At 41.9% G+C, this 24,170-nt stretch overlaps 3 protein-coding genes across 5 annotated transcripts; all 3 read right to left on the reverse strand.

Moving 5' to 3' along the window:
- Positions 1–941: 941 nt before the first annotated feature.
- On the reverse strand, positions 942–11,603 carry skp1 (S-phase kinase-associated protein 1). Of its 3 annotated transcripts, none has more exons than XM_034684517.1 (6): positions 11,349–11,603; positions 10,346–10,445; positions 8,844–8,917; positions 8,079–8,222; positions 1,645–1,785; positions 942–1,561 (listed from the first exon to the last, which is right to left on the reverse strand). In XM_034684517.1, exons 2-6 carry the CDS (start codon positions 10,440–10,442, stop codon positions 1,526–1,528), a joined length of 492 nt encoding a protein of 163 aa, XP_034540408.1. In that variant the 5' UTR covers positions 10,443–10,445; positions 11,349–11,603; the 3' UTR covers positions 942–1,525. The 3 variants fall into 3 exon arrangements, with proteins under 3 accessions (XP_034540408.1, XP_034540409.1, XP_034540410.1); XM_034684518.1 differs by lacking the exon at positions 11,349–11,603 and adding an exon at positions 10,767–10,918; XM_034684519.1 differs by lacking the exon at positions 11,349–11,603 and adding an exon at positions 10,528–10,621.
- Positions 2,649–8,066, reverse strand: LOC117813346 (zinc finger BED domain-containing protein 1-like). The gene is made up of 2 exons (XM_034684511.1): positions 6,005–8,066; positions 2,649–5,030 (listed from the first exon to the last, which is right to left on the reverse strand). The coding sequence occupies exons 1-2, from the start codon at positions 6,230–6,232 to the stop codon at positions 3,363–3,365; spliced, it is 1,896 nt and encodes a 631-aa protein (XP_034540402.1). The 5' UTR covers positions 6,233–8,066; the 3' UTR covers positions 2,649–3,362.
- A 1,461-nt stretch (positions 11,604–13,064) lies between the features above and the next one.
- On the reverse strand, positions 13,065–23,841 carry ppp2cab (protein phosphatase 2 catalytic subunit alpha b). Its single transcript, XM_034684515.1, has 7 exons — positions 23,505–23,841; positions 15,716–15,925; positions 15,452–15,625; positions 15,218–15,307; positions 14,241–14,402; positions 13,955–14,073; positions 13,065–13,849 (listed from the first exon to the last, which is right to left on the reverse strand). Exons 1-7 carry the CDS (start codon positions 23,604–23,606, stop codon positions 13,777–13,779), a joined length of 930 nt encoding a protein of 309 aa, XP_034540406.1. The 5' UTR covers positions 23,607–23,841; the 3' UTR covers positions 13,065–13,776.
- Between the last annotated feature and the right edge of the window lie 329 nt (positions 23,842–24,170).

Consider the following 24,170-nt stretch of genomic DNA (forward strand, 5'->3'; position numbering starts at 1 on the left):
CCTCGCAGTATTTAGCTAGTTACAGAGGAGAGGAAAAACTTCCTTTAATAGGCAGAAACCTCGAGCAGGACCAGACTCATGTTAGACACACATCTGCTGAGACCGTGTTGGGTCTGGAAAGACAGATAGAGGGGAGTAAGAGAGAGAGGTGATAGTGATGAGACGAGTAGTACAAGCTGTTGCCGCTGGAGTCCAGATCGTCCGCAGCAGGAGGACGTCTACGGCAGCTCAGAGGAACCTACGAGTCAAGGGAGCTCAGGGACTCCAGGAAGGTCTATGGTTAGTAACTTTAATGGGACAGGGAGAATTAAAGTAAGTGATGAGGGGGTTGGGGGGAAGGGGGTGAGCTAAGATCCCAGTGTGTCAGTGCGACAGTTCCCTCGGCAGTCTAGGCCTATAGCAGCATAACAAAAGCTGGTCCAAGCCTGATCCAGCTCTAACTATAAGCTTTATCAAAAAGGAAAGTTTGAAGCCTACTCTTAAAAGTAGAGAGGGTGTCTTGCCTCCCGGACCCTGACTGGTAGATGATTCCAAAGGAGAGGGGCCTGATAACTGAAGGTTCTACCTCCCATACTACTTTTAGAGACTTCAGGTACAACTAGCAAGCCTGCATGTTGGGAGCGTAGAGTTCTAGAGGGGTAATAGGGCGCTATGAGCTCTTTAAAATATGAGGGTGCCTGATTATAGATCTGCTTATTTTACCTCTTTAATTTTAATTGCTAATAACTTTTTAATAATTGTTCTTTATAAGCTCTTGTTTGCTTTATACATTTCTTTTGCACTGTCTACTCTGTTACTGTGGCACTTGAATTTCCCCGTTGTGGGACGAGTATCATCTTATCTTAAACACCAACACGCCACGAGTTCACAGGACGGGGGACTAAAGGGAGTCCACGCTCGTCTGCTGCACCGACACTCTGAGGCAAGAACGACAAACACCATCCTTTTTATACATTTTTATTCACTCCTTCAAAGTTTGATCATCCCAACGTCCAGCATCAAAGCTTCTCTGAGAAGTTTCCAATTCAATACAACATGAATCAGGAACGAGTTGAAGCCATCTACACCAGGACCCTCAGTCCAGAACTCAGACTCCTTCAGATCTCCACATGGTTTTACAGAAAGGATGCTTTTACAGAGCAGAAAGAATATTCACCATGTCATTGTCAAAAAAGCCTTTTTATTCATCCGTTAACCTAAAAGAACACAGTCCAGTAAAAAAGACAACCATAGCGATTAATAAGGGGGCGTATGAACGGAGTGACTAATCTTTAAGGAAACCTGAACTCTAAAGTACAACACGTGTGTGGTAACCCAAAGCTTTATTTAAATTAAGACGACACACAGGCAGGTTAAAATGGTCATGCTGTTTGAAGAGACTGGAGAGGGGGTGATGTGGCTCTAAATACACTAAATGTAAATATTGACAAGTATGAACAACGCCAGTGCAACCAGTTAGCAGGGACTCCTCCTCCTCCTCTTCCTCCTCCTCCTCTTCCTCAGTGTGGTAGAGTTGGCAGGGTCTCTACTTCTCTTCACACCACTGGTTCTCTTTGCGTACCTGCAGCACAACAAGGGGACAGAGTTAGTACCTCAGACTCAGAGGTGTGTGAGTGATGGAACAGCTGAAGGATGGATCCGTACCTGGGCCTCCTCCTCCTCTGTGAAATCATTTTTGATGTTGAAAGTCTTCCTGATCTCCTCCGGGGTTTTTCCTTTGATCATGTTCGCCACCGTCTTACAGGTGACGTCTAACAGGCCTTTGATGTCCAGGTAGTTAGCGGCCTGATGAGAGAGAAACAAAACGGTGACATGAAGAGGAGAGAGGAGGAGAGGAGAGGAGAGGAGAGGAGAGGAGAGGAGAGGAGAGGAGAGGAGAGGAGAGGAGAGGAGAGGAGAGGAGAGAGGAGATGAGAAGAGAGGAGTGAGGAGAGGAGATGAGAAGAGAGGAGTGAGGAGAGAGGAGAGAGGAGATGAGAAGAGAGAGGAGTGAGGAGAAGAGAAGAGAGGGGATGAGGAGAGAGAGGAGTGAGGATAGAGGAGAGGAGATGAGAGAGGAGTGAGGAGAGGAGAGGAGAGATGAGAAGAGAGAGGAGTGAGGAGAGGAGATGAGAAGAGAGAGGAGTGAGGAGAGAGGAGAGAGGAGAGAGGAGAGGAGATGAGAAGAGAGAGGATGAGAAGAGAGAGGAGTGAGGAGAAGAGAAGAGAGGGGATTAGAAGAGAGAGGAGTGAGGAGGGAGGAGAGAGGAGATGAGAAGAGAGGAGTGAGGATAGAGGAGAGGAGATGAGAAGAGAGAGGAGTGAGGAGATGAGAAGAGAGGAGTGAGGAGAAGAGAAGAGAGGAGATGAGAAGAGAGAGGAGTGAGGAGAGAGGAGATGAGAAGAGAGCGGAGTGAGGAGAGAGGAGAGGGGATGAGAAGAGAGAGGAGTGAGGAGAGGAGGAGAGAGGTTCAAATGTGAAGGTTAAACATCAACAGTTACAGCTGAGATTGAAGGCCCTGCCCCCCAAAAGCCCCAGGACCTTTGAAAAGTACTACCCCCCTAGCAGGGGCTTTTTAGGGGGGAGATTATCTACCCCTGAACTAAATATAGACCCTGGGTCTCCGGTTGAAATGCATGTAGTTCCGGGTAGGGATGCAACGATTATAAATTTTGATGGTACGATTATTGTCAGAGAAATAATCACGATTTCACGATTATCCCGATTATTATGCTTTTCATATTTTCACATCGCTAATGTATAAAATGACATAACACTGGAAGTTTTCGTGTTATTTATTGCTACCATTTGAAACAAAAATATCACAGTAATGAAATAATTCAATGAAAAAAAAGGAACAAAATGTATTTCTCTCCTTTTGATGGTGAAACAAAGATTGTTGGCTTTTTAATTTAAACTGTTGCTATGCTTTGAAGCATAAATAATACTTTAAAGCCACTGTGACGAGTATTTAACAGATTGTAAAACAGAAAGAAACTAATACTGATGCCTTTTCATGGCCCACAAAAGCAAACAAGACTAATGGCAAAAATATTGTCAATTTCAAGTGGGTAGGTGTCAGACCAGATGATAGACATCACTTGCAAGAAACAGCTTTTCTTAACATTTTGAACAGCAAATATTCAGTGAGGATAAATACATTTGGCTTTTAACAGAAAGCAAGATGACATGTTTTGCCTGAAATACTGCTGGACTTAACCAGATAACCTGGAAACATAATTCAACTTCAACAGTGTAGCTGCCTTTCAAATAATAAATAAAACTGTAACAGTAAAAATATAATATATATTCCCTTCTGAACAAAACAAGGACTTAAATGCAGCAGGCCCTTTTCACATACCTAACATTTGATCCAGTCCTTTCAGTTCATATTAAAGTGCAGAAATGTGAGCATGTTCACATTTTCAGTGCTAAGTCTTGAACGCTGAGGGGACAGGATATGGCCACTTGCACTGAACACCCTTTCTGAAGGCACACTTGTTGCAGGGATGCACAAGTACTTTCTGGCCACTTTTGATAGCATTGGAAATTCTTCCACATGTGTCTTCCACCAAGACAGTGGGTCCGCTTCAGCATCGATTGCAGGAAGAGACAGGTACAGTCTCATCTCAGTATCAAGCTTTTCCAGGGCTGTTGGCAGTGGTCCCTCTGAGGCTGCTGCTGACCTGTTCTTCCTTGCAGTGGTGATTTTCTGTAACAACCCAGACAGGCTCTTCTCTTTCCTTTTGGTGGTGGTGGTGGAGTTGGTGCTCTGTGCCATTGCTGCTGGAGGCTGTTCTGTGTCTGGAAGTTCTTGTGCTGTAAGAGCAGTTGCTTCATCACTGCATGCCTTGACTATGTCATCAAGATTCTCAGCAAAGCTTCCCTTGAACCTGGGATCAATGAAACTCGAAATGCTCAGCACATTCTTCATTTCTGTTGTATATCTCAGCTGCATTAGCAGGTCATCTCTAATTACATGCTTCATCTGTTTAGTAAGAGCGCTGTCTTCCTCTTCATCTTGAAGCATCACACTGTTGATGTGCTCCAAAACTGGCTGCAGAGCGGAAAGTGTGACTTGTCTTTCTGAGGCCAGAATGTCAGTGAAGTCATGGAGAGGGCAAAGCAGTTTGTGCACTTCCTCCAAGACAGTGATGTCACTGTCTTTGGGCATAAGATGCCAGGTGCTTCTGTTACCTACAAGCACAGCACAGATTGCCTGCTGCTGCTCCAAGAACCTGGAAATCATTTCAAATGTGGATCCCCACCTGGTGACCACATCATGTATCAGGGAATGTTCAGCGATGTTTAACTCTTCCTGCTTCTTGTGTAGTTCACGTTTCCGTTTCCAGCTTCGAGAAAATCCTTGGACCAAATGCCGGCATGATCTGATGGCAGATTCCACCCTTGAGATCTTAAGGACTTTGGAAATGGCCAAATTTAAATTATGACCAAAACAAGAAAACCAAACACAGGGAAATGTTTCAAAGGCTTTCCTCATGTTACTGGCGTTGTCGGTTGTAATTCCGGACAGACTCTCTTTCTTTATGTTCCAGTCCAGGAGCATGTTTTCCATCATTTCTGTGATATGCTCTGCCGTGTGATCTTCTGGAAAATAAAGAGTCTCAAGACAGTGACACTTCAGTTTCCAATCCGAAGAGATGTAGTGGACTGTACAGCTCATAAAGGGTTCTCCTCCACCACCAGTGCTGGTCCACAGGTCTGTGGTTGCACCAAACCACACACCCTCTGCCAGCTGCTCCTCAACACTTGCTCGTACCTCTTTGTACATGGCTGGGATTTTGTTGGCGGAGAAGTAGCTTCTTGACGGAACTTTGTACTGTGGTACCGCCTTTTTCATTAGATGAAGAAATCCAGGTTTTTCCACTATCTGAAATGGCATCATATCTTTGGAGATGAAATAGGCCACAGCATTGTTCAGATCCTGGGCTTGTTTTGAGGAGGGCGCATAAGTCACACACTTCGCAAAGGATTCAGCAACAGTAGATTGATTAACCCCAGCTGCAGCAATACCAGAGGTGGTGTTTGGCTAAAAGTGAATAGGAAAAATGAAAATAAATAATCAGAGCCAAGATGAGCTGAATGGACTTGCAGTAACTACTTAAGTTGATTTTTAATGTTTAAACTAAAGTATTTTGAATGTATGATTTGAGACTAAAATGAAATTTGGAGATCCCTTGGGGGTATATTTACCAATGCTGATAATAGAATTCTGTAATTTACTGTCATCCAAGCCTATTTCTTACCATCTATTTGGAAAATGTAACTATTCTTATAAATATCCCAAGAAAATAGCTTCCATTAATGTTATAAGTTTGTCTGAAGTTAAGTAGAATTGTTTTGGTACTTAAAGCATTTAATAAAAGACTAAGATGAACTTCAACAATCTCTCAAGAATTTAGTTATACGGGTTAACTTAAGTGTTATTGTTATTTACTGTCAACCATGCCTTTTTTTTAACAGTCTTAAAAAAAGATATAATCTTAAAAGGGGCCAAAGAAATGTCTATTAACATTTTTGGTTTGTTTGAAGTTGAGTATAAATTCTTGAAAGAAATTGAGTACATCTCTCACACACTGATATTATTAATTGGACTGCAAATAATGAAATAATGCCTAGCATTTACCTCACACATATGGAAGCAAATAGATAATATTAAAACGAAAAAACAAATTTGAAAATGAATAAGCATTTCTGTTAATGCAATTTAATTTTCAAATTTGCTTTTTCATTTTAATATTGTAACCTATTTGCTTCCATACACACAGATAGGAGACGCAACATCAAAAAGTCACAGACCAAAGTTCTTAGGCACTCTTTTCTCTTCCATAGACCTCACACCTTTTTGCAGCTGTGCTGCATTTGTTTACCTTTCACTAAAAGCTGACGCTTTGGATTGTAATTGACGCGCTTATATTAAATTCGCTGTAAACTAACTGTTTCATTGAGTAAATTGCCACTAACACAATTTCAAGCAGATATATCAACCAGATATTGCGTTACCTTTATTAAAGCGTGAAGTCTTGGGTGGTGATCTCGCAGATGCTGTATCAGGTTTGATGTGTTTGATCCTTTCGCCATAACTTTTTTGCGGCAGGTTTTGCAGACGGGTGCTCCGTCGTCTTGTATAACTCCTTGGTCGTTCTTATGGAATCCAAAATGCTCCCACACTGCTGACTTCAATCGTTTTTTGGGTGGATACAACACTTCGTTGCTAGATCCCTCTGCCATTGTTGCACTAATGCAGCACAGCTTTCATGTCTCCCGCGTAGACTGTATGGTGGTCCTGACTCCCGCTCCTGATAGGTACGGCACATTAAGCTGACGCACCAGGTGTCACTTTTTTTTCGTTCCGTGCAGGTTGCGCCAAACACAGTGTATCGGCCCATTTTTTTAACAATAAAAACACGGTGTGGCAGAGTCTCTGCGGTTGATTAATCGTGACATTTGTAAGCGCGGTTAATAGTGAAACCGGTTAACCCCTGCATCCCTAGTTCCGGGGTAAAGTTCCTCTGGTTGAAAAACGCCTCAAGTCTTTCCTGCAGAAGATTAAAACCACACGGCTACTGCCGCTGATCAAAGATGAAGCCAACATGGAAGTGCAACAGACTGCAGTTCCTCCAGCGTCCACTGAAAACCAGAAACAAGCTGGGTGTCCAGATCCAGGCTCTTCAAACTGAACGTCCTGGAGGAGAGGACGGGTCGATGCGGCGCTCTCACAGAGGGACGCACATCAGAGATCATCATCACCACATCACTCTTTATGGAGGATCCCTTTAATCACTGATCGATCAGGATTCATCATGAGACCAGGTCTCTGTAGAGAACTACATTATTTACATTCAAACATCTGAAAACTACTCATGATGTGATATTAACTTAAACCACAACGCTCAGTCTGACCTCTGAGAGAGGCTGTTAGATTTAAATCATTTATTCAAATATACCAATAATGATAATAAATAACTAGAAATAAAAATAACATCCTCCTCTCTCAGGCGCTCCTTTAACCTCTCACTCAGCAGGTGATGATGATGATGATGATGATGATGATGATGAAGAACCCTCGTGGTCACTGACGGAGCGTTACTATGATCCTACATGGCTTCGGTTTCACTCTGGCTCTTCCCGTCATCATCTGGAGTTCCGTTCAGAAGCAGCCGGAGGGAGACTAACTCACGGACGCTCTGACTCGTGTTTCTCTTCCTGGAAGTTCGACACGTCAAACTCTTCTTCCCCAATCTCTCCAAACGTCTGGAGTCACCTTTCACTGTCCGTCTGTTTACCTTCAGCTCAGAGAGAAACATCCAAACACTCCTTCTCCTCCTGAAACCCGTCTGTGTTTATCCTCCTCTCTTCTGCAGCAGGTACCCACGCCTTCCTTCTGACTGTTGCTAAGCAACCTCTTTTTTTATATATCCCTGTTTAGCAAATGAAGCCGCTCAGCGGAGAACAGGAGAGGACAGGAGCGCGTTCAACTCCACAACAATGTGACAGAGGCCGGTTCAGAGTCACAAACTTTAGAGGAACTTGAATCTGGATCAGGTCCACAGAGTCCGTTTGTAAGCTGCTACAACCATCCCATAATCTGACCTCTCCCCGCTCAAACTTCTGCTCCATGAATCAAAACCATCAGGCACAGGGTACGAAGCAGACGGGAGTTAAATGAACAAAGTCTTCTCTGTGTGTAAATATGAAAGTGTAATCAATGAGAGAATCTAACATTTAGATCAGAGAGAAGTTCTGATTCACAAACTTCACACGACTTCTTCACTATAACTCAAACATGATTAAATCCAGCTTTAGGGGCTGGAGCTTTAAGGGCTCGAGCTCAAGCTAAGGCCTTCATCTAATGAACATCTTCACTCTCTCAGAGCTCAGGTTGGAAAACACACAGCGGGGCGTCTTATACAACTTCAGAAATCTCAACAACAAACAGCTTCTTTTTAATAATAAACCATCAAACCTTATGGAGGTGTTTTTGTTCACATGAAGGATGCTGAAAGCTAAGGTCAGTGTCAGCCTCTGTGAGCCTCTGGTCTCAGAGTGAACGTGTGTGTATGACGGCTGGATTTACCAGAATGAGCTCGAACAAAGTGCCTTGGTCCACTTTGAGGAACTCCTGGTCCCACACAGGAATGTCATCCGTCCTCTTCTCTTTGTTCTCGTCATCCTCAGGAGGAGGGGGGTCATCTTTGTGATGGGTGCACCACTGAATCACCTGAAAACACACACACTTTTTAATCCCAGGAACAAAGTGCAGGTGCATCACAAACACACAGTGCAGCTCATGTGTGTTAGAGTAAAGCAGAGTGTAGCTCCTGAGCAACACTCTGAACATGTGGTCAAGGCTGTTAGACGGGTTATAACGAAGCTTAAGGCTTTGTTTAGTAGAGATCCATGAAGAAGAAGAGAGATGATGGTTTAAACAGAAGGAGAGAGCAGACACACACTCATGTGACCGATTGTTTTTCAGCCAGTAAGTGAAAATAAAATTAATCTAATGCAGCCACTCTGTGAAAATCCACCATCGAGGTGACATTTCTGTTAACATCAAAGTTTCTAGATATTCAGTAGACTCTGTTCAATGTGTCCACTTCATACATATTTCATTTAATTCATTACATTTCTATTACACCACAAACAACGACTCCTTCTGTCTCACCGTCTCCTCTCTGAACAAATCTAACAGACAAACACTTCACTGGAAACTTCAGGAGCAGCACACGTTTCAGATTCATCATGAGGTGCATTTCGACCAAGAGTTCCAGGGTCTTTTAGTGTGTGTGTGTGTGTGTGTGTGTGTGTGTGTGTGTGTGTGTGTGTGTGTGTGTGTGTGTACCTTCTTGAGGATGGCAGCGTTCACATTAGGGAGGGGAACTGGATCATCGTCTCCTTCATCATCCATCCCCAAATCTGTGAGAGAGAATCAGTGAAGGTCAAACGTTAATCCAACATGCAGCTAACTTTACATCATCAGATTATTAGATTAGAGCATTAATAATGAAGTGATGCTGATCAACTAGAGGGTGACACAGGAGTGGATTTTCACTCCTGTCCCATCCCACTCCCACAGAATAAAATCTTGTCCTGTCCCAATCCTGGTAAAATGACTCCCACTCTCATCCTGCTCCCGTTCAGAATGACTCCCGCTCCTGGACCGCTCCCATTCATTTTTGGTTTTAGTCTTTAGGCAAAACATACCTCAACATGAAAGTTGTACCTCACAAAAAGTGCATAAAGGCATTACCTTCACAGTTCACATACCGTAGCTGAGTTTTGGAAAACTAAGACCTGAGCACTGATCTAGGGTTAGGCGTACGCTCCACTTGTGATTTTTGTCAGCACTTCACTTTCACTTCAGAGAACCCGTTCATTTTTGCATTATTAGCGGACGCAGCACAGACATGCTCCTGCGCCTGCAGCTCACTGATCAGCTGTTCAGGTCTGCAGCTTCAAAGTCATAAAAATACAACTAAACTTAATACTGAGGGATTCTGACCGCGCCGATGCGGCCCTTGGGAGGACTTTGCAAAGTGAAAAAATTACAGAGAAGACATAAACTGCAATTTTTCAATTAAAGTAGCTGCTATTTCAAATTTGTCCTACAATCAAACGGCTGACAGGGAGCACCTGGATGGCGCTCCAGGACTGTTTTTCTCAAAGTGAGGAAAAAGAATATTTGCAGTTTGCATAACCTGGTGGAAATTCATAGACTTTTTTGACCCTTGCATACAACACTGTCCAGCAAGCAAACTGTTCATGCTGGAGCTGTGGGGTCCATAATAGTCAACTTTACCTTCTCCATTATTATAATCTATCTGTTCTTTTGCAGTAAGCATTACACACTGTGTGTCAGGTGAATGGGTAACCTGTGTGTTTGGTGTGTTTGCAGCAGGTTTAAGTGCTTAAAGAATATAATATTTGGCCCCACTATGAGGCTCATCATGGAGAAAAATACAACAACTGTTTTTTGTAAAATAAGAGAGTTCATTAAATGTGAATATTTTCAGAATGTACATTTGTGCACTAAAACAAAGGGACACATTTAGAGTTGTTGTTATTTATAGGTTATTATGTTATGATATTACTGGTCCGGCCCACTCAAGATCAAATTGGGCTGCATGCGGCCCCTGAACTGAAAGGAGTTTGACGCCCCTGCTCTAGACCTTCCTGCTCCTGTTAACTTTTTTATCCTGTACCGTCCCAATCATGTGATTAATAGCAAATTTGACTCCCATCCCGAGGGAGTCCTGTGACCTGTGGGATTCCTGAAAAATGCCAGCCTCTATAATAAACAGAGTTATCACAGACAGACAGTGTTTACATCAGAAGTGTGTTTACCTTCTAACATGGTCTTTATGGTTACAGACTGTTTGGCAATCTCAACGTCCACCTCGAAGATTTCTCCATCAGAGCTCTGTAGTTTTATTGTGGGCATTATCTGTGGATTAAAACAAAGAGGTTATTAAACATGTTACATCCAGATACACTTTATAACTCTAACTTATTACTACAGTCCTTACTAAGTCTTAGATTCACACTGACTGGTGTCCTGACTGACTCTCTAATGTTATGATTTGTGTCTCTGGGTCTCCATTAGAGAGGGGAGGCCTGTTTGGATTCAGATCTTCAGACTCTTATTCCCTCTCTCTATGGTTACAGCAGATTTTATACAAACTGTCTGTTATTTTGAGTCCTGTCTGATTACAGTCTGCTGTGTTAAGTGTTATAAAGAGAAGAATATAACTTCATAAAGACTCACTTTCAGACAGCAGGACAGAGTTTGATGAACTTGTTTGACAGCTGACTCTGATTAAGTCTGATGACTGCTAATGCTACCTACCGCTAGCTAAGCTAAGCTAACCTGTTGTGAGGAGAATTTAAAAACAAACATGAGCAGATATATCTGACAGCAGTACGAAAGATTCACTCAGAATAAAGTATAACATTATTTAACATTAATACAGACGCTTTGTTGTTATTTAAACGTTGTTCTAAAGCTAGCTGTTAGCAGGCTAACCGACGGACATGCTAACTCGTTAGCTAGTTTAGCTCCTCTGAATGTAAATAAAGGTTAGATTAAACTCATATTAAACACAGAGTTAATGTTTAACTCTCTTTAAAACCTGCCTCCATTATTTCACCACCAAATCCACCGTGTGAGTTAAATACACAGCATGCTAAGGAGGCAGCTAGCATTACCATGCACCTTGACGTTAAGCTAGCGAGGCCTCTTCACACAAAGATGTAAACACAAAGAGAAACCCTCCATTAACACACATTAACACACGGAAACACAACACACACAGCTTCATTAACTACACACTGATCCATTAACACACACCGACAAGGTTCAGGTCCAGAGGGAGAGTCCTCTGAAGGCAACAAGCGGGGCCGGACTGACGAGGAGGGACCGAGGGCGGCTGAGTGTCTGAGAGTCTGCGGATCAACCTGAGAACCAGAGAGGGAGGGAGGAGGGAGGAGGGAGGGAGAGGAGGGAGAGAGGGAGGGAGGAGGGAGAGAGGGAGGGAGGAGAGAGGGAGGGAGGGAGGGAGGAGGGAGGGAGAGAGAGAGAGCCTGCAGGGAGCGAGCTTTGTCAGAGGAGAGGAGGGCTGCCTTCATGTTTACCTAACCCCGTTTCAACATGGATCACCCACACACTGTATAATAATAACAATAATAATAATAGTAATAATAATAATAATAATAATAATAATAATATTTGAATCATTGCTTTAACATTTATTTATCTTATTTATCTGTTCATTTCTTGTATTCATCTGTTCTTGTTAAAGCTACCTTATTTTTATTTTTTTTAACTTTATTTTTATTTAATTTTACAATTATTTGAAAACAAGGCACAAACAAACAAAAATACAGTTGTACAACAACAACAACAACAAGGTCAATAGATTTTGTTGGTATTGTGTACATAATTAGGGGAGATGAGCCTAAAGCTACCTTATTTTTTTAACTTTTCTTTCCATTCTTACTTAACTTATTAATTTCACTGTGTTGATTTTATTTTATTTCCAAGTAGTTATAATCATGCCTTTTATAATTTTACCATTGCTGTTGTTTTCTGTCTCTCTGTTACTCTGTGAAGCACCTTGGGCTGCATGTTTATGTATGAAAGGTGCTTTATAAATAAAATTGAGTTGAGTTAATAGGAACAATATTAACAATAATAATAATAATAATAATAATAATAATAATAATAATAATAATAATAAACAATTCCCAGGTATTAAATCCAGAAATTGCCATAAGGTCTGTGAGCACGATGCGTCATTAATGTATAAACTGTATATATTCTAATGTAGTAAAAAGATAATTCATGATGAAGTAAAGCAGCCATGGGATGGCGCTCTCTTCATTACAAGGATTTTCCAGCTAGTTCCATGGTGCGTTCAAGTGCTGCTGGGAAGCTTTCACTTCCATGTTCCAGTGCGTTTCATTTTCAAATATTGCTTTGCTGCTGCTTTTAGGTCTTAATCATGAAAATATAAATATTACAATAAAGAAACTCAGAAGTTCAGATTATCTGGTCTCAAAACAAAATAATCTGATTCAAATTTTACACGTTGTGTTTGTGCTCACAAATCATCACACCCATTGAGCACCATTAAAAGGACTTCTCTGTAATGTGACCTTTAGGGGTCTTTCTTTGGTATTTGTAACAACCACAGGATCCTTATTTTGTCTCATCACAATCCTAGCTGTCTGAAAGATTCAACATGATGGTAAACACTGGCATTGGTAAGTAGGAGAGATAAAAATGTCTATGAATCAATATATTTAATTTACAAAAGGACATTTTCATGTTAACAAACACCCTCAGCATACAAGGAAGTGGATACAGTCACTGTCTTAATCGCCTTATAACAGAAAGGTCACCTGCCAGCTCACCTGTCACCTGATGACTGAGCAGCTGACCTCACTTTGTTCCATTCTAAGGTAACTCTAGGTCAAGAGACCATGTGAGACAGACCATAATACACATCCTCACGTCACTCAAAGTTTAAAGTTACTATGAATAAAAGAAAGAAGCACAAAGTCATCAAGGAGCCACCTTAATCTTTATTATTCCAATGTTTGATACAGACTCTGTGGTTCAGAGGGAGTCAGTGAGGTGATGTGGATGAACACATCTATCATATACACCGAGCTGTGCGACTGCAAAACAAGAGAGTTGAACGTGGACGTTACAAACAAACAAACCTCGTCTGTAGAGCGTTCCTGAAGGGGGCTTTGTCATTTAAAAAAAAAAATCAAAAAGAAAAACATCTGTAGTGTGAAATCATTCTCATTTTTTTAACATATGTTACATTTCTTAAGATTTACAAAAGTGCAAACAGATCATGTTCAGATCTCCTAAATAGAAGCCACGGCATGTGGGGTTCAAGGGTTCCACATCACGGCTGCAAATTCCCACCTTGGACCTCAGTGCCATCCGTCCGGCTCCACGGGTTCAGGAAGAGGATTCAGGGTGTCGTTTTAAAGAGAGGAGGGAGTTTCAATACGAGTCCTCAGCAATGGGAGTTGTAGTGATTATGGCACACATCTTTTGGTCCATTCATAGACAGACATTGTTTTCCCTAACTGCTTAAATACGTCTCTGTGTGGATATACAACGTGCACTGCTGCGTAGCCCCCCTCCCTCCCCACCCAACCAAGCGCCCCTCCATCCCTCCCCTCCTTCAGTCATGTTGTTATTAGTTGAAGATCATACATCATGGCAAAACTGGAGCTGACTGTACAGGGGTCAGAGTTTACAGGAAGTAATCTGGGGTGCGGCGAGTAACATGAGGTTCCCCTCTGCGAGGCGCAGGATCGAACTGCAAGCTGGGGAGAGACGGAAACACAGTTAGTCTCAGAGTCGGACATTCAGAGTAACTTTGAAGACTAAGACTTTAATCTGAGAGAGCTTCAGCCTTCAGTTCTACTCACAACGAGTATTTGAGGGTGTCGTCTAGTTCCATGATAGCTGCCTGGTTGCCACAGCGGTAGCAGTAGTTAGGAGCACTAAATATCGTCACCACGTTCCTCTCATGGCACCAGTTGTAACCCTGAAGGAAGCAGATGAAAGAAAGTCAGCATGTTGGTGATGGTTGGGATCTCTTTGGTTTGATATTTATCTGATGAAACTATGAACAAACACGGTCACTAAGTCATCCATCAGAGCTAAAGGAGCAACTCTTCTGAGTTATCACGTTGTATATTTTCCCACACGCACCTCCATGACCAGCTGGTGGGCTCGGGACACCAGCGTGAGGCGGTTGGCGTGGTTGAAGGTCTCAGAGATGTCCTGACCGAAGGTGTAGCCGGCTCCTCGGGGGGAGATGCCCCAACCGCCGCGGTCATCAGGGTCTGACCACAGCAGGTCACACATGGGACCCTGTGGAGGACAGAGGACATGGATCAGACATGCTATCGATTACCTGAGAGGCAGGATCATCACATGACGACGCTCTCTCTGGGTTCATGATTGAGTCACAAACTGACGTGTTCCTGTTGTTGTTTTCTTCCCCTCTGAGTCGTATTGAACTTGATTCTGATATTCTTGGATGTGAGGCAGAAAATTACTTTGCTTTAAAAGTTAAAGCTGCTGTTTGTAGTGATATAAACATCAGATCGGAGAGAGATTTTTTTTTTTTTTTAAAGTTATATTTTTTGGCCTTTTTGCCTTTATTTGATAGGATAGTGAAGAGAGACAGGAAATGTGGGGAGCAGAGAGCGGGGGAAGACATGCAGGAAATGGTCGACCAGCCGGGAATCGAGCCGGCAACCCCTGCGACGAGGACTATAGCCTCTATATGTGGGGCGCTTAGACCACTAGGCCACCAGCACCCCGGAGAGAGATTTTTAATCTCAACACTAACCCCCTCACCAGATTTTGCCTACTTCTCGTGTGCATTCTATGAGGAAGTAGTGCCAGCTTCCCAGCCAATCAGGACAGAGAGTAGGAGTAGGAGTAGTAGTAGGGTAGGGGAGTAGCTCTGATTGGTCCATGATAATGGGAACAAGGGAAATAACAACATTGCTTGATACAAAGGCTTTGGAAAACAGAGATTTTGCCATAATCTCAAATTACTTCAATTACAGATGAGTACCGATGGGTATTATGACTTTTTTTCCAAACCCAGCACAAAAAAAGTATCGTTTTTTACCCCATTCCTACCAACTGCACCTTTAAACACGTATTTAAATCACCTCGTGTGGCACTTCCTGTAAACGGTCCAGAGCTCTGATGTGATCCAGTGTATCTATGGATGGGGACAGGCCTCCATGAAGGCAGAAAATCTGGAATGAGAGAAGAAGAGAAATGTCAGTTTGGTGTAAAATGAGCATTTTTCTCTCTTCCACTGTTTCTGCATCATTAACCTGTGTGTGTGTGTGTGTGTGTGTGTGTGTGTGTGTTCATCTCTCTTTGATGTGTGTTCTCACCTGAGAGTCTACCAAGGCAGTGAGAGGGAGATAGTCGAACAGGTCTGTGAAGTACTTCCAAACGTTGGCGTTTCCATATTTCCTTAGGCACTCGTCGTAGAAGCCGTACACTTGTGTGATCTGTCTACTCTCGTGGTTTCCTCGAAGGATTGTGATGCGCTCCCGAAAGCGAACCTAAAGCGTCAGCAGAAACGACTGTTAGTTGATCTCTTCCTCTCAAGCATGAAGAGGATTTTAGTTTAGGGACTTTGAGACATGACTCACCTTAAGTGATACTAGTAAAGTGACAGTTTCCACAGAGTAGTAGCCTCTGTCCACGTAGTCTCCCATGAACAGATAGTTTGTGTCTGGAGATTTCCCCCCGATCTTAAAGAGCTCCATGAGGTCATGGAACTGTCCGTGCACGTCACCACATACTGTCACAGGACATCTCACTTCCTGCACGTTCGACTCCTTAGTCAGGATCTCTTTTGCCTGCAGGAAACAAGAAACACAAACATTTAAGTTCAAACGCTGAAGAGAAGAAAAAGACTTGTTTAAACATCTAAAGATATATTTTCCACAGATAGACTGAGCTCTATATCGACATGTCTGTCTGACTGAAGTAAAGCGGTGTGATGCTGCGGTGTAATCACACGTTCTGCACCCTGTTATTCTCTGTGTCCTTCCTTGCTTCTGTATTTCAGATGAGCTGCTCTGCACACACACATCAGCCTGCAGAGGGTCTACATGAAGATGCTGCACTGTGATTACAGCATGGCCACCCCATAATCTGTCCAAGGAAATGAGCCCCTATGTTGTCTGTGTGTTTGTACGTGTGTATTAGTGGGATGAGAACAGAATGTGAAGCTGCTGCTGTGTTTGGATGAAGGCCTTAGTTTCCTCCGGTTGTTGCTTTAAAAGGACTCAGTAATAACTTGGATGGAAACAACAGTGAGCCGCTTCCTCCAACGCTGCGACTGTCAAACTGTTATTCTTGGACGCCAACACAGATTCATCAGAGTCTGAAACTCGCTGCAGAGAGAGTGACTCACTTTGCCTCCTACAGAGAGTTTAGAGACGGAGGATGCAGGTAAATAAAGATTTCACTGCATCACTTCATTTAGACGACATCCAGAGTTCACCCAAAGGCCTTTTCTCACTCCTGCAGCTGCTGATCAGTCAGCTTCAAGAGATTCAACGACCAGATTTATACTAATGTTTTTAAACTACAGAGTAGAGTTTTATATTAATGTTATTAATCTACAGAGTAGAGTTTTATATTAATGTTTTTAAACTACAGAGTAGAGTTTTATATTAATGTTTTTAAACTACAGAGTAGAGTTTTATATTAATGTTATTAATCTACAGAGTAGAGTTTTATATTAATGTTTTTAAACTACAGAGTAGAGTTTTATATTAATGTTTTTAAACTACAGGGTAGAGTTTTATATTAATGTTTTTAATCTACAGGGTAGAGTTTTATATTAATGTTATTAAACTACAGAGTAGAGTTTTATATTAATGTTTTTAATCTACAGAGTAGAGTTTTATATTAATGTTTTTAAACTACAGAGTAGAGTTTTATATTAATGTTGTAAAATACAGGGTAGAGTTTTATATTAATGTTTTTAAACTACAGGGTAGAGTTTTATATTAATGTTTTTAAAATAGAGGGTAGAGTTTTATATTAATGTTTTTAAACTACAGAGTAGAGTTTTATATTAATGTTTTAAACTAAAGGGTAGAGTTTTATATTAATGTTTTTAATCTACAGGGTAGAGTTTTATATTAATGTTTTTAAACTACATGGTAGAGTTTTATATTAATGTTTTAAACTACAGGGTAGAGTTTTATATTAATGTTTTTAAACTACAGAGTAGAGTTTTATATTAATGTTTTAAACTAAAGGGTAGAGTTTTATATTAATGTTTTTAATCTACAGGGTAGAGTTTTATATTAATGTTTTTAAACTACATGGTAGACTTTTATATTAATGTTATTAAACTACAGAGTAGAGTTTTATATTAATGTTATTGAACTACAGGGTAGAGTTTTATATTAATGTTTTTAATCTACAGAGTAGAGTTTTATATTAATGTTTTTAAACTACAGGGTAGAGTTTTATATTAATGTTTTTAAACTACAGAGTAGAGTTTTATATTAATGTTTTTAATCTACAGAGTAGAGTTTTATATTAATGTTTTTAAACTACAGAGCAGAGTTTTATATTAATGTTTTTAATCTACAGAGTAGAGTTTTATATTAATGTTTTTAATCTACAGGGTAGAGTTTTATATTAATGTTTTTAATCTACTGAGTAGAGTTGTACATTAATGTTGTAAACTACAGAGTAGAGTTTTATATTAATGTTTTTAATCTACACGGTAGAGTTTTATATTAATGTTTTTAAGTCATTTAAGTAAAAACAAACGTTGGACATGTTTTCTTAAGCAGGTGTGAAACTCGTACTTTGTTACTGCGACACTAAATAAAAACAGAACTATAAATAGTGGCAGAGGTCTGAGGAGTCCTCCTCAGTGTGGAGACCCACTACAGGACCTATTCCTGGACTCAGTCTGGCTTTGGCAGGCTGGACGGACTAAGGGGCCCGTCAGCTGGATGAGCTCTTTTAAGGAGCTTTGAAGCCCACAAATCCTCAGGATGAGGGAGAAATGCTGTGAGCTAAATGACCCGCAGACATGTCTGAGGTGAGAGGATGAGAGAGAGAGAGAGAGAGAGAGAGAGAGAGAGAGAGAGAGAGAGAGAGAGAGAGAGAGAGACTAAACTATATAATAACTGACTTTTAGAAACACTTCATTCACACTCGTCTGAGCTCTCGTTCACAGAGGCAGGAGAGGAGTGTTTGTGTCTCTTTGACTCTGATTCTGTGGCAGTGAATCACGTCTCTCCTCTCCTCTGTGGCGTTTAGTAGAAACACCCACCCTCCTTTTGACTCTGTCCTCTTTGACATAAAGTGTGAGCAGCGTGACAGAGACAGAGTGCTGATGCTGGCTCGTCACCCGGGCAGATGGGACAGAGAGAGACCAGAACTGGACTACAGAGCTGCACAGTACTGCTGACCTACATTACATTACACATACACACACACACACACACTCCACGTGTCTGCGCAGCCATGTGGCAGCAGGCCTTCAGTGACAGACTGAGCTCCTGAACCAGACAGAATATTCTGTGTCTGTTTAAAGTGGAGCAGCTCTTTATTTTCATCCTTCTCTTCTAATCAGGCGGAGAGCAGACAAACAAATACAGAAAGAAAGGAGGGTAAATAAACACGTTAAGAGAGCTGGGTCAGACCGTCTGGGATCCTTCCTCCTCTTACTGCCGTCAGCCCTCACTGCGCTGCATATATATATGTTTATATAACCTAATGATCACCTGATCAGAACAGAGATGGTTGAATGAAGCAGGCCGGTTTGCACGGTGAGCCCTGATGTCTCTTTGAGGTTCATCTCTTTTATACCTTCATGCTGAGCGTCACTGCTGCATGAATGATTTAAATTAATCAAATCATGTTTTACTTTAAAGATCAATGAATCCATTACTTATCCTTAAAATCTAAATAAAAGAACAACTCTTATCACAATCCTTCAAGCCCAAAGTAAAGTCTTTGAATCGTTTCTTTTTCCAACAACCGTCCAAAACACAAGACCTGTCTAAGAAGTCCAAACTAGCAATGCTTCTTATTTGTACTGAAGATTAAAAGGTTCTAAAATAGTTTGAAACTACATTTCTGTCCAACATCCACACATCAGGCTCGTGATCCTGATCTGTGAGAAGATCTCTGTAGCTAAAGACCTTCAGATCATTAAGCTCTCCTCCCTGAAACCTTTAACTCAGAGTTTAAATTTAAGTAGAAAATAAAGACATCATGCTGAAGAGCTCAAACTCAACGCAGTGCTGTCTGTGCACCACAGGGAGCAGCCTGAAGCTCTGTAACCCTATATGAGGAACATGATAAATATCTAGGGGTGTAAAGATTCATCCACTACATCGATGTATCGATTTATATTCCTATGATCCGACTACATCGATCTGTGCTCGGCAAGTTGGCCTTCCGGACGACATATATCGATCTAACATCGTTTTAAAAGGTAATAAATTGATTGTATCCATACTAGGAAATAACACATTGGATTTAAGCACGGTGGTCCAGTGTGTGAAAACACTTTGAGCTTTTGCAAAGACGGAGATGTTCTAAATAAGTCTCTCGCTGTTTGTAGGATATGTAAAGGTCAGGTAAAGTTGCCACGGCAACACCACAAATCTATCGAACCACCTACTAAGGCGCCATGGGATTTCACACAACACCGGCCGTCCAGGCGCCTCTTGCAGCGTTCATCAAGGTAACACCAGCTCTGCAGAAGCCTCAGGCCTCGCCAGCATGTTGAGTCAGAGACGAGGACAAAACTCAACTCAGGTCAAAAACATCAACAACAGGACTCTAGGACTGTCCAGGATCAAGGGATTTACTTCACAGTCACACTGGTTGAATTTCAAGTCACTGAATCCTTTCAGATCATATTGTTCTAAATGAACCAACATCGTCCTTTAATCGTATCGGCAACCACGAATCAGGATACGAATCGAATGGTTGTTAAAAGGATCGTTACACCCCTATAAATATCAGATCTCCCCTAAAGACGCTCAGCTGATTCAAACATGATGTTCACTCTGAGGTCAACACACCAAACACTCAGGACATCTAACAGGACTCTTCTCTTCCTCTTTCATTTAACACCTGTACAGACTGAATCTTCCCCATGCACCTTAGCTCCCATCAGAACCTGCAGTTAGAGTCAGACACATCCTTACAGGTTAAACATGGTAAATACAATCACACACAGACAGGAGTGTGTCTGATGGTTATATAAACATGAGGGGAACAATAACTACTCTCAGCTCCCTCTGTAAGCTTGGATTGTGTGCTGTGGACGCCAGCCCAGCTGTGGATGAATAGCATGACGGCAGCGTTTACGTAAGCACCTCGCCCCAAAGTCCAGACGCACCTGTAGCAGAAACGCCACAGACAGCTGACGGAGGGAGGGAAGCTTGGCCCAGATTACAGCTCAGACCGAACACGTCAGACACCACACGCTCAGCTAAACGCTTAGCCCAGAACCGAGAAGTGAAGTCAGCGTCTCCCGTCTGCCGCAATATAATCCCATTAAAGAGAGTAAACCCAGCAGAGGTCCTGCAGGAGACGACCAGACACAACCACAAACAATGACCTCAACATCAACACAGGGTTACACGCTCAGCGTCTTTATGAGTGCAGATCTGTATCAGCAGCGTGTGACGGGACACTGTTCAGGTTTATTACTGCTGCATACCTCTGTGTGTGTTTGATATCCATACATGCTGTTTCATGATATCACAGCTTCTCTGCTCTGTGGGATAAATGTGATAAAGTCAGTTCTCTCTCTGATGCTGCTGCAGGAATAGAAATCTATCGTACAGTACAGAGTCCTCAGTGAGCACAGAGCACGATCAGCTGACCCAGTTTCAGCTCCAGTAAAGAGGACATCTCTCTCAACATGACCAACTTATTATATAACGCTGACACACTTTCAATGAAGTCACCGGGCGTTCAAATATGAGGGGAAACAGTTCCCCCTGCTTCACTGACAAACCTCTTTTATCATGATGCCATCATTCCCATCAAACTGAGTCTCCTGAGGAACAGATGAGCTCAGACATAAACAACCTAAAGACCAAAACAATAACTGAGCAGTTATGTAACACTGCAGGTTTATCTCTGAACATGAGGAGAGTAAGCCGTACGATGCTCAGCATGTGATTGAATCGTCTCCTCGTAACCAGCAGGAAAATAAAGGTGATTTCCCATAAACAGAGTCTGCAGAGCGTTCATTCAAACACTGCAACAAGATTAAACTCTAAATGATGATGATGATAGCTGCTTTGTAAACATCTGGAGCCCTGAGAGGAGACATGATAAAAAACAAAGCTCTCCTCTCTGCAGCAGGCAGACCCTCAGCACATCCAGCATCTCATCCCCTCACTCCCCCATCCATCCCCAAACAGAGACGCCACTCTCTGACTCACGATGAACACTGTTATCCTGAGTCACTGTGTTCAGCTCCGCAGCTACAGCTTGTGTTGGTGATGCAACTCAAAATCAATCATCATATCCTCTCTATTTATAGATCAGGTAGGAAGAGGACGGTGATGTAAGGAGGTGTGGAGGTAAACAGTACTGATGATGAGACCGCCTCGGGGGGGAGGAAACTGGAGCTTCCTTTTTACAGCGTCAGTGTTGCACTGAGGAGGAAACAGGAACAGGAAGAGAGACAACGTTATGAAGCCAGTCCTGCAGCTCGGTGCTCTTTCTTTGGACTCGTATTAAAACCGTCCACAGGGTCGTTAAACTAACCACTGCAGTGATATGTAGATCCACTGAGACTGCATGTTTCTCCTGGGTTTATTACAGGAGGCACACACATGTTCATCTTTGAACACCACTGGCCTGCTCTGCAGAGAGTCCATCACTGGATCTCCTGATCACAGAGAAAGACACACGGCTGAACATGAATTATAATAATCCATGGAGCTGACCAGCTTTAAGAAAAGGGAGAGAATGCTACAGGTCTCACTGCTATTTAAGCTAGTTTAGTTGTACAGCCTCAGAGAGCTAGCCAACAGAGATGCTACACTGCTATTTAAGCTAGTTTAGTTTTACAGCTTCAGTGAGCTAGCTAAAAAAGATGCGATTTAAGCTAGTTTAGTTTAACAGCCTCAGTGATTTAGCTAATAGAGATGCTATTTAAGCTAGTCTAGTTTACAGCCTCAGAGTTAGCTAACAGAGATGCTATTTAAGCTAGTTCAGATTACAGCCTCAGCGAGTTAGCTAACAGAGATGCTATTTAAGCTAGTTTAGTTTTACAGCCTCAGTGAGTTAGCTAACAGAGATGCTATTTAAGCTAGTTTAGTTTACAGCCTCAGTGAGATAGCTAACAGAGATGCTATTTAAGCTAGTTTAGTTTACAGCCTCAGTGAGGTAGCTAACAGAGATGCTATTTAAACTAGTTTAGTTTTACAGCCTCAGAGAGTTAGCTTACAGAGATGCTATTTAAGCTAGTTTAGTTTACAGCCTCAGAGAGCTAGCTAACAGAGATGCTATTTAAGCTAGTTTAGTTTTACAGCCTCAGTGAGTTAGCTAACAGAGATGCTATTTAAGCTATTTTAGTGTTACAGCCTCAGTGAGCTAGCTAACCGAGATGCTACACTGCTATTTAAGCTAGTCAAGTTTCTCAGCCTCAGGGAGTTAGCTAACAGAGATGCTATTAAAGCTAGTTTAGTTTTACAGCCTTAGAGAGTTGGCTGACAGAGATGCTATTTAAGCTAGTTTAGTTGTATAGCCTCAGTGAGTTAGCTAACAGAGATGCTACACTGCTATTTAAGCTAGTTTAGTTCAACAGCCTTAGTGAATTAGCGAACAGAGATGCTACACTGTAATTAAAGCTAGTTTAGTTTAACAGCGTCAGTAAGTTAGCTAACAGAGATGCTATTTAAGCTAGTTTAGTTTTGCAGCCTCAGTGAGTAAGCTAACAGAGATGCTACACTGTAATTTAAGCTAGTTTCGTTTTAAAGCCTCAGAGAGCTAGCTAACATAGATGCTACACTGTAATTCAAGCTAGTTTAGTTTTACAGCCTCAGTGAGTTAGCTAACAGAGATGCTACACTGTAATTTAAGCTAGTTTAGTTTTACAGCCTCAGTCAGCTAGCTAACAGAGATGCTACAGGTCTCACTGACAGGCTGTAAATAAGGAATGTGACTTGCATTAATAACAGTTAACCCTTCCTGACATGTAATCCTCCAGTTAACCACAAACTCTGCCTCTAATTCTCCATTTGCAGACATTTCAAACAGTAACTGATTTAAATGCTGAATAATAATAAACCCTCTTCAGTGAAATGAACAGACGCCATTTTGAGAATGTGAGGGAGGAGGCGGCGGGAAGGAGAGAGAGAGAGAGAGAGGAGAGGGTGACAGAAAGTTAGGGGGAGAGAAAGGGGGGAGTTTTTATCTCACCTTTTCACACAGTGTTTTCACCTGTCCCTCAGACAGCTGCTTGCACTCGTTCAGCTGCTCGATCCACTGATCGATCTCCTTGGTGAACGCCTTTTCGTCCATCTCTGTGTTTGAGTTGGTGAGTTCACTTCAGTTAGGAGACACCTCGGATGTTACCTTGTCTCCTAGAGTTTATAAAGCGACCTTAGAAAGAGATAAAGCCTCTCTGTTCATGGGACTGCCTCTGTCTGCCAGCTCGCTATGACTCTACTGAATTATAACCTTGCAGGAGGGAGGGAGAGAGGCAGTTAGAGATCCTCCCTGAAGTTTGGGTTCGTCCAGAGACTCATACTAGAATAACTCACTTCCGGAGGTCACCTTCAAAATAAGAGCACGAGTCAGATACACTTAAAGCCACAGTGGGTGTATTTAGTTAGGGAAAATTGTGAAAATCTGGGAATAAATTCCTTACCAAAAAAATGTCTTCACCAATGTGTTAATTAAGGTCTCTAATAATACATATTAAAACATTTAATCTAAACTCCTGTAGAAAAATCCGTGACGGCTACTTGAAGTTTGGATACCTGGAACCTGGAATTCTTCTATTCTATTCTAATTGGGGAACAATTGAAAATGCTAAATTCTGCCTTCAGCACCTTGTGAGAGGTCAAACTACGAGTTATTTGG

This window comes from Notolabrus celidotus, chromosome 5 (genome assembly GCF_009762535.1).
Source record: "Notolabrus celidotus isolate fNotCel1 chromosome 5, fNotCel1.pri, whole genome shotgun sequence".
Lineage (NCBI taxonomy): Eukaryota > Metazoa > Chordata > Actinopteri > Labriformes > Labridae > Notolabrus > Notolabrus celidotus.